Raw genomic sequence first — 9,969 nt, 5'->3', positions numbered from 1 at the left:
ATGGCAAAATCGAGCTTAACGAAGTTGTTTCCATATTTGAAGAACACACACGAAGAACACATTCCATATACAAAATCGAGCTTTAAAATCCAATATCGAAATCGAAAATCCCAAATCAAAGCTTCATTTATCTTGTAAGTTCTTGAAAATCGAAACCCTAATTCACGTGCAAAATTCAAAATCGCAAATCAAAGCTTCATTTGATCCAGATTTCATAGAGTTTGCCCTAATATTCAAAAATTGAAGCTTCATTGTGTTTTTGGATGGTGTTTTGTTACTAATTTGTGATGGTATTATAGGAAAATGGCAGTGGGTTATGGTCAAACAATATTTTGATGAAACAAATAAAAGTTTAAGGATATGCTCTTCAATAAACCTCTGATTTACCAAGAACTCGCCGGAATATTCTTGTTTCACGGGAGTCTCACCAGAGAAGATGACAGAAGAGTCGTAGGAGAGGTCAAAGACACTGGAAACCTTCAATAATCGGTGATAGTCGTTCAAAAAGGTTATGATGAACACAAACAGTAAGTTAGATGATATATTGCGTACAAAAAGAAAAGATCAAATGTGAACAAAATCAACACTTGGTTATCCTTCCGAGTCATTTTCCATAATAACAATATACATACTTACTATGACCGTGATCATACGACAAGAAGTTAATAATGTTAGCGTTCAATAATAACACAATCACATGATAGTAACGTGTAGATCGAACAATCATTAATAACCAATATCCGCACTCGAGTTTCATCGATCACCACCGGATCATGCCCAATCTACGGATCACACGTGGTTCCACCGTGTATCGGTTCATCAAATTGAATCCGGATTCGATTAAATGATTCGGGTTTTAAAACATTAAACACATTATAATTTGGCCACCATCAAACCCTAATATGCACCAAGAAAGTTCCTACTTTTCAAACCCTAAAAATTCCCTTGTATCTGCACAAAATCAAAACTCACCATGTCTCTTGATAAGGCGGTTGAAAGGGGAAAGGACACATCGTTGCCTCCTATGTCGACGGCACTTGTGGCGGAGACCAACGGGAATGGCAACGGAACTGGAGCAGCACCGTCTAACGCCAGCTACCGTCTCCGATTGAACCCTAATCAAGACCACAAGGCGGAAAACTATGACGATCTAGGTTTGGAGTTCACTCCCCTGCTTTTCAGCTCTCTGGAGCGATACTTGCCGCCAAACCTCTTGAATGTTTCTCGAGACACAAAGTATAAATACATGAGGGACATCCTGCGTCGTTATTCGACTGAAGGAGAGCGTACTCGAGTAAGCATCTACATTCTGCATAAACATTGCTTTATGAATCCCTTTTTGTTGCATATGTTTGAATCTTGCGTGTATGACGAGCGATGAAGTGGAAAAAAGTTTGAATTCTGCAAATATGCATTGTTTTTAAGACTGATTTTTTTCTTTTTAATATATATACTTATGGCGATGCTTGAATTTTGCATTTTGCTTGCATATTTTGGACGATCGGAAGGAATTGTTACTCATCTTTTCCATTGCTCCATTTTCAACAGGACCAGAAGCACAGAGAGTATAGGCAAAAGATCATATCCAATTATCAGGTAAATTTGAAGGTGTTATGTTGAGTGGAATTGGAAGGTTCTTGTTTACACATCTGATCTGTGACATTTTGATTTTCTTCTCAGCCTCTGTACAGAGAACTATACACATTGAATCCTTCAACCTTTTTTGTCCAATCATTTTCAAAGGCATTCAGTGCCAATGACAAGAACAGAGATGAAAGTATCAGAAGCATAATGTCTGAACCTGCTCCAGGAATCTATACATTCGATATGCTTCAGCCACGTTTCTGTGATATGTTGCTAAATGAGGTATTAATTCGTTAATCATAATCTTGTCATTGGGCAACTGACTTTTCTTTCGTGTAGTTTAGTTTTTACATTTTCTTATCAGGTTCTGATTGCTTAGGTAGCAAATTTTGAAAAATGGGTCCATGAAACAAAATTCAGAATCATGCGACCAAATACCATGAACAAGTATGGCGCTGTTCTTGATGACTTTGGCATGGAATCCATGCTTGAGAAGCTGATGGAAGACTTCATACGCCATATCTCAAAAAGTAAGTTTTACTAAAAAGATGTAGAAATGTTTCAAAATCCGCTAATTACCTTTTCTTGTTTTGAAAATTTATGCAGTTTTCTTCCTTGATGTTGGAGGGTATTCTCTTGATTCCCACCATGGATTTGTGGTTGAATATGGAATGGATAGAGATGTTGAACTGGGTATGCTATCTAACATTTTTGTTTTATTAACATTGTAATGGTTTTTTATATGATTTTCATATATCTTTATTTCTAGGTTTCCATGTGGATGACTCTGAGGTGACTTTGAATGTGTGTTTGGGAAAGCACTTTACTGGTGGGGAGTTGTTTTTTAGAGGCGTTCGATGTGAGAAACATGTGAATACTGAAACGCATCCCGAGGTATGTTAATCAGTTTAAAATTTAAATTTTTAGTTGTAATCTAATAATAATAATATAAATATAGAGTTGAATTCATTTTGATGTTTTATTTAAATTTACAGGAAATTTATGATCACGCTCATTTGCCTGGACGTGCGATTATTCATCGTGGGCGCCATCGTCATGGTGCCAGAGCCACCACATCTGGCCATAGACTTAATTTACTGCTGTGGTGCAGAAGGTATACAGTTCTTCAATTTTTAAACTTTTTTTTATATGTGACCTAATTTTAATTTTAATTAATTAAAACTTTTTTCTTTTGTTTCAGTTCTGTGTTTAGGGAGCTGAAGAAACATCAAAAGGAGTTTGTGAACTGGTGTGGGGAGTGCAAAAGGGAGAAGCAAGCAAGGCTTCAGCAGTCTGTGACTGCAAAGAAAATGGTATTATTCTTATTATTATTATTATTATTTTTTGTGTGGTTGTGTTTGTTGCTTCTAGAAGATTCTGGAAACTGATGTGATGTTTGTTTGATGATGATGTTATTTAGGAGTTGCTTGTGGGTCAAACAGATGGTGCTGCTTTCAATCTTCGTTAGAAGAAGAAGAAGAAGAAGAAGAAGAAGAAGAAGAAGAAGAAGAAGAAGAAGATGATGATGATGAATGTGGTTTGTTTTTGGGTTGGTGTAAATTCAGGTTTCTTTCTCAATTGGACCACAATTCTGCTGTTTGGGATTTTGATCTAAAATGGTGGAATGTTGTTTATTAGACTTTTAGACAGATTATATGCTTCTTGTTGTCATGGATTGTTGTTTGTTAGAACATGAAATGTATGTTTTGTGCTTAGAAAGCTTGTTTCTCTGTCTCTGTCTCTGTGCTTCTTGTTGTGATGGAATGTTGGTTGCTATTTTAATTCACGTGGTATCATAATAAGTATTATGATTGTGAAATTATAATTTATAGGATTAAGGATTAATAGTTCTTTTTGTTAAGCTGCAAAAATAAACAAATCATGTAAATTCAGAAATGTTTTATCAATTTTACTCGATGTTTTAATATCAAACTTAATATATAAGATTAGCAAAATTGCACTACATAAACATTGTGGCAATATATATTGTATCACAAAAACCCAAAAACATGTGTCATTATGCTATAAAAATAGATCAAGTCGTAGAAAATGAGATAGGATAATCTAAATTGAACATAAGATTTTGTTACATCATGGATCGATCTCTGACATCTTCAAAATTACTAGTCTATAATTATATCCATACATATTAATCAATGTGCATATAGAGTGATAAATAAAATAGGGAAAATAAGTGATTTAACCATAATTTAATGTGTATTTGAAGAAAATAACAAAAAAAAATGATTTTGGTAAAAATAACCACCAAGTTTGGAATAGACATGAACGGAGATAAAACATTTTCTTTTGATGAAAAAGTAATATTTTGGACTGACAATCCAGAATTCCAGACCAACATTTCAAATTTGGGAGTTTGAAAAAAAAACTTTGGAATTTCAAGAACAAGTCCGAAATGTGATGAACAATTTTAGAATTTCAAGAAAAAATCATTTATTCCCTAAAATTTAACAAAAAGTTAAACAAACCCATATAAAGGTAAATTCTATATTATATTAGGACATAAAATCAATGTTTTAAAAACCGTTTTGAACTGGCCCGTCGAACCGGTTGGACCGGGAATCGGGGGAGGGAGCGGTTCAACTATCACCGGTTTTACACTGATTTCTGAACCGGATTGAACCGGTCGGTTTTTAGAAAAAACCGGTTGAACCCGTTAAATCGAATAAAAACACATGAAAAAGAACAATTTACATAATAAACTTTGGTGATTTTTTTTTCATATCTATTTAGTTTTCTCTAAATAAAAGCATATGATAAATGTTATAAAGTTTTTTGATGTTTTTATATTCATTTAAAATTATATTTCGTTACGGTATTATACTTTATTTTCTTTTTGACGTATATGGATTGATGTAAAACACTAAAACTTATGGTTATGTGTTATTTTAATGTATTTGGATTCATCTACAACTTACTTTTATATGTATTTTTAATGTTTGAATTTGTAAACATTAAATTCATGATTTATATATGTATGTATGTGTAGAAAAATAGGAAAAAACATGAAAATTATAAAAACCGGTTGACCCGGCGGTCGAACCGGTTAAACCGGTAACCGATCACCATACCGGTTCAACTAAAAAACCGGTTTTTAAAACATTACATAAAATCCAACATTTGATTGAAAAAAGATGACATTAATAACTTCGAAATAGACATTTCGAACATAAATAGAGAGATTTCTTTGGAAAAAAATTCGAAAAAAACCAAACAAGAACTCCAAAAGTTGGAGATCAAATCCGAGATGAAGCATTTGGAAATAAGTGGTCATCTTTTTTTTTTCAAAAGTTAAAACAATAGCTATTAAAAAAACCACATTTATAATGGTTAATTTACGTATCATCCTCCTTAATAAATGAATGTTTTTTTTGCCACTTGTCAATCTCTCATGAGTTTTGACATTTGTCATTTTGTGGTAATTTTGAAATAAATATTATCCACTTGTCAATTTTTGGTTTGTTTTCATTTTTAATTAAAGTCATATACTTATATATGTAAAGTATTAACTATCATATATATGATATTAAATTGTAATAAATATATTAAAAAATATTTTATTTTATACTTTAAGTTTAATCATTTTTTAAATCAACCCGTATAATATACGGATCTCACACCTAGTTATTTAATATTTAAGTTTGTGTTTGAATTTGCATCGTGAAAATGATTATCTTAATATTTCCGAATATTGTGATTTCCATGAAGTTACATACATGTGATGAAATTTATTTACAATTATTTGCGATTCTAAATAAATAAACTTGATCATCTATATAACTTTGGAAATAATCAAGATCTATATAGAAACTGAAACAGGAGGTTTTTTTTACCTAAGAAAACGCATTGCTGGTGTTGCCGTACTCCTCACGCGTTGCCCTCGCCGCCTGCAACCCTCCTCTCGCCGTCCAACCGCCTTCCGTCGTCTTTAACTATTTTTCTATCGTTTCGCCTGTTCTTCAACAGCTTGTCTGCGTCTTACTTCATTCTGCGTGTTCGTGTTTTTTCTGCATGTTTGGTTTCAGATAGCATAAAAACATTGATCGATCTTTGGTAACAACTCTTCTGGATTACTTGGCGATTAATGTGATCATCAACTAAGCAGTACTTCCGATCAATTCTATCTCGAAACGAATCAATTTGTGTTTATATATCGAAGCAATGAACATAAAAGTATTCATCTTGGCAGTCGTTTTAGGGGTTTTTATCTGGATCCTATCATTATCAAGTGCCACCGCCGGCGAAGCGTCGACGTGCTTGACAGTGTATAAAGAAGGCGGTGCACCAGCGGCGGTCAACAAGTCAACAAGATGTCAAACGGCTACACGTCAGGGCCGACGAAAATACATGGAAGATCGCACTTTCTGTACTCTCGACATTCGGATTCCTTTTCCACGTACGTAATTAACATGCATGTTTCAATTATTTTTTCAGAAAATAATGTAGTTATTTCTTGGGTTTTTTTTTTTTTTTGAATTTCTTCATGTATGTTACTAGCTTCAATTCCTGCATATCTCCAAATTAACAATGGTTGGCTTCTCATACTTATGTAGACCACAATGGCACTAGAGATACCCCAGTTGGCATTGTTGCAGTTTTTGATGGACATAATGGTGCTGAAGCTAGTGAGATGGCTTCAAATCTGTTATTGAAGTATTTCATGAATCATGCAATCTCTTTTTTGTCTAACACATCAACATCAATGGGAATGTTACCAGACATGGGAGAAGTAGAACATGACTATGCTAATTCTCATAATGGAAGGTATATATATCATCGATCATCTCTTTAGCATTGATTTGTGGCAATGCCTGATCCAATATACTGCAACATATGTGGTGAGTGTTATGATTATATATGGGCCACATTTGTTTGCAGTTGGACTCTTGAGCATTTGGATTGATTTGGGTCGACATTCATGAGAATTACAGGCGAATGAGCTTCTCAAAGGTTTTTTTTTTTTTTTTTTTTTTTTTTTTTTTTTTTTTTTTTTTTTTTTTTTTCCGCTGGATGACATGTTTTGGAAGTTAGTTAAAAAAAAATAAAATGATCGAATTAACAAGGATTTGTTAGATATATAATAAGTGTTTTTTTTTTGTAAACCCCACTATAGGATTCTTATATGAGGAATCATAAACAATGTCAACTAAAATGGTTATTAGCTGATTGCAGTTTGGTACCGCTAAAAAGCACTTCTAATAAATTAATTGTTTGCTTCTAACTAATTTTAGAGTGCTTATAAGAGGTGAAACCAAGTTACACTTTTATCCTTATTTTAACTGTAATATCAGTACTTTTCTGTTTTTATACACCCTCCAATTAACTTTCTCTAGCTGCATTCCCTTTAATGTTCTTCTTCATTTATCAATATAATTTTCACATACTGAAGAGGGAAAAGTCAAGAGTTAAATGAGTCAAAGTTGTTAGTTAACTGTCCAGAAATGGGAGGAAAAATCTGTTAGAAGAATTGAAGGTTGTTAGCCTCCTTTTAATTAGAAGCAAGAGAGAGGAGTGAGCATAAATAGGAGTTAGTCATCAGCTTTTCATTTATTCTGTGTTTTGGTGCCATATAATTAGCTAATCCTAACGTTTTTTTTTCATGAACTGTGTTTTGATACACTTTTGTATAAAATAACACACTCTATTTTAAATAAGTAATCCCAAACACCCTGTTAATAACAATAAGCATTTAACATCTTTGTCACTGCAGGAATATGGTTACATTGTCAACCATGTTTGATGGAGATGGAGCTTTCCAGTTGGAAATTCTGAAGGAATCATTGGTGGGAGCAATTGTTGATATTGATTCAGCATTCAGTGAGGTAAGTGATGGTTGCATTGTATATATCCATTCATGGCTTGTTTAATTTACTATTTTTTTAATTGCAGGAGTCTTCTAGATGCAACTTCACTTCTGGATCCACTGCAACAGTTGTATTAATGGCAGATGGTCAAATTCTTGTTGCCAACGTTGGAGATTCAAAGGCTTTCCTATGCTCTCAGACATTCCAGTCACCTTCGGAGGCCAAAGGTTAGAAATATAGCCATTCTAATTTTATGATAAAATCCTAAATTAATTAGCTTGATAACTAATTGATGGATTTCGTAAATTGTTTATGTCAACAGCTACTTTAATGAGATTGTACAAGAAGAAAAGAGAAGATGGTGTTTCAGTACGCATAAAAGACTTTGGTTTGACTTTGACCCATTTTTCTGCCAAAGAGTTGACCAAGGATCACCATCCAGACAGGCCAGACGAAAGGTCCAGGGTAGAATCTGCTGGAGGTCATGTCTTGGAGTGGGCCGGTGTATCCAGGGTCAATGGTCAACTCGCAGTTTCACGTGCTATTGGTGACGTGTCCTATAAAAAGTGAGCTTTACATTTTGATTTTGTACATGTTTTTATTTTACTAATTACTAACTTATTAAATCATGTATATATGTTGTATTTCTGTTATTATCAGGTTTGGTGTTATATCTGTTCCAGAGGTGACAGATTGGCAACATCTGACACGTAATGATAGTTATTTGGTGGTTGCTTCTGATGGTGTTTTTGAAAAACAGAGCCCTCAGGATGTTTGTGATCTCTTAATGGAATTAAGAAACACTTCTTCTTCTTCTTCTTCTTCTTCTTCTTCTTCTTCATATTCGTTAGCTGATTCTATTGTTGATACTGCTATTGGAAGAGGCAGTATGGATAACGTGGCAGCTGTTGTAGTTCCATTTGGACTAAAAACTCAGCCTAGTCATGGATGCAGTGAAGTCAGACTGCAGACTTACGTGGATGAAGATGAACCCGTTTGGATGAAGGACAACAGTTCTCGAATTTACGTGGATGAAGATGTAAATTCGAGGTTGTTAGAATTGTATTGCTAGTTTGTTAATTAGATTTACAATAGCTACTAATATAACTGCTGAGTTTTCAAGATTTGACAAAATATGGCATAAGAAAATTCAGAGAATATGGAACACAATTTTTTGTGCATATGTAAATATTTTATAAAAACGTTGACAAAATAGTAACACTAAACGAATTCTAAGTCTTCCTTTTTTTTTCTTCTTTCTTTTGAATCCTTTCCATATATTCTCACACAACAACAACAATGGCAACCACATACCAAGAATTGCATTAAATGGGGTCAGGATACGTGGGAATAAAGAGCAATTGCGTCACATAAAGTAAAACAAGAACGATAAGACATAAAAATAGGTAAATAATAAAACAAACATATGCATCCAATAACCTACAATTGAGACAAAACAAAAGGAATAGGTAAAATATGAGCACAAAAACAAGACATGAGTAAATCAAAATATAGACATATAAGCAAAAAGCATGTATGAATAATAAAGATTAGAAAACAAAACAATACAATGGGAGAGACTACACCCTTATGTTTAACCTCCACACCTCTTTGTCATATATCATATGTGCTCGGAAATGAATAAATAAATATTTTATTTGTTTATCTATTTTTATTATATAATAATAACATTTATCACATATAAATATATTTTTTATTGGATGTATTATTGCTCTTTGCCTGTTACTAGCAATATATATATATATATATATATATATATATATATATATATATATATATATATATATAGAGAGAGAGAGAGAGAGAGAGAGAGAGAGAGAGGTGGGTTCAATTGAGAAAATAAAAAAAGGTTGAGAATGAGGGAATCATTCTCAGCCACTCATTTATCTAAACATAAAAAGACACGGTGACAAACTTATAAATATGTTAATAACCTTCAATGTCAAATACGTAACTATAGAGAATTCGATAACAGTTCGTTCATCCTCAAAATTTCTCCTCCAACCTTCAACAATCATCCAAATTTCTTCAACTAAATCATCATCAATGTCATCCAGTGTTAATCAATCATCAATATTCGTAGCTGGAAGGTTCGTCGTTCAAGACAAATTCGCAACCCAAATTCATCAATTTCATCGATTTGTTAAAGTTTGGAACTGGAATTTCCCAGATTCGCAAACGAAATCAGTTGGAATCGGAATTTCTTCGCTGTTCATGAAATTGGAATCGAAGTTTTGGACTCGCAGTCACGGTCGACATTGAAGGCTTCAGAATCGGTACTCACAGGTTCCCAATCGGATTTTTGGAAATCAAAATCAAAATGAGAAATCGATCAGACATAGGTGTCGTATCTGAAGTCGAAATCGGAAGTATATGATGATTTGAAATTGATAACTTGATGTTTTTAACATTTTTAAAATAGTTAACTTGTATGCACTTCAACTGTTTGATGAAATGCATAAACTAAATTACCACGTTATATTCATATATGAATATGTTTTCTCACTTGAATCTGTATATGATTATTAAAACAAAAAAACGA

At 33.2% G+C, this 9,969-nt stretch overlaps 2 protein-coding genes across 2 annotated transcripts; both read left to right on the top strand.

The window, feature by feature from the left end:
- Window positions 1–925: 925 nt before the first annotated feature.
- Window positions 926–3,320, top strand: LOC145074589 (2-oxoglutarate and iron-dependent oxygenase domain-containing protein CP2-like). Its single transcript, XM_079020948.1, has 9 exons — window positions 926–1,294; window positions 1,549–1,596; window positions 1,681–1,866; window positions 1,964–2,114; window positions 2,191–2,277; window positions 2,354–2,478; window positions 2,580–2,698; window positions 2,786–2,897; window positions 3,005–3,320. Exons 1-9 carry the CDS (start codon window positions 974–976, stop codon window positions 3,050–3,052), a joined length of 1,197 nt encoding a protein of 398 aa, XP_078877074.1. The 5' UTR covers window positions 926–973; the 3' UTR covers window positions 3,053–3,320.
- A 2,443-nt stretch (window positions 3,321–5,763) lies between these two features.
- LOC145075315 (putative protein phosphatase 2C 51) lies at window positions 5,764–8,478 on the top strand. The gene is made up of 6 exons (XM_079021603.1): window positions 5,764–5,998; window positions 6,156–6,366; window positions 7,313–7,424; window positions 7,492–7,633; window positions 7,729–7,972; window positions 8,067–8,478. The coding sequence occupies exons 1-6, from the start codon at window positions 5,764–5,766 to the stop codon at window positions 8,476–8,478; spliced, it is 1,356 nt and encodes a 451-aa protein (XP_078877729.1).
- Window positions 8,479–9,969: the final 1,491 nt, after the last annotated feature.

Source organism: Lactuca serriola, chromosome 9, assembly GCF_051521515.1.
Source record: "Lactuca serriola cultivar US96UC23 chromosome 9, Lser_US96UC23_V15, whole genome shotgun sequence".
Taxonomy (NCBI): Eukaryota; Viridiplantae; Streptophyta; class Magnoliopsida; order Asterales; family Asteraceae; genus Lactuca; species Lactuca serriola.
This window is presented reverse-complemented; position numbering and strand designations above follow the sequence as displayed.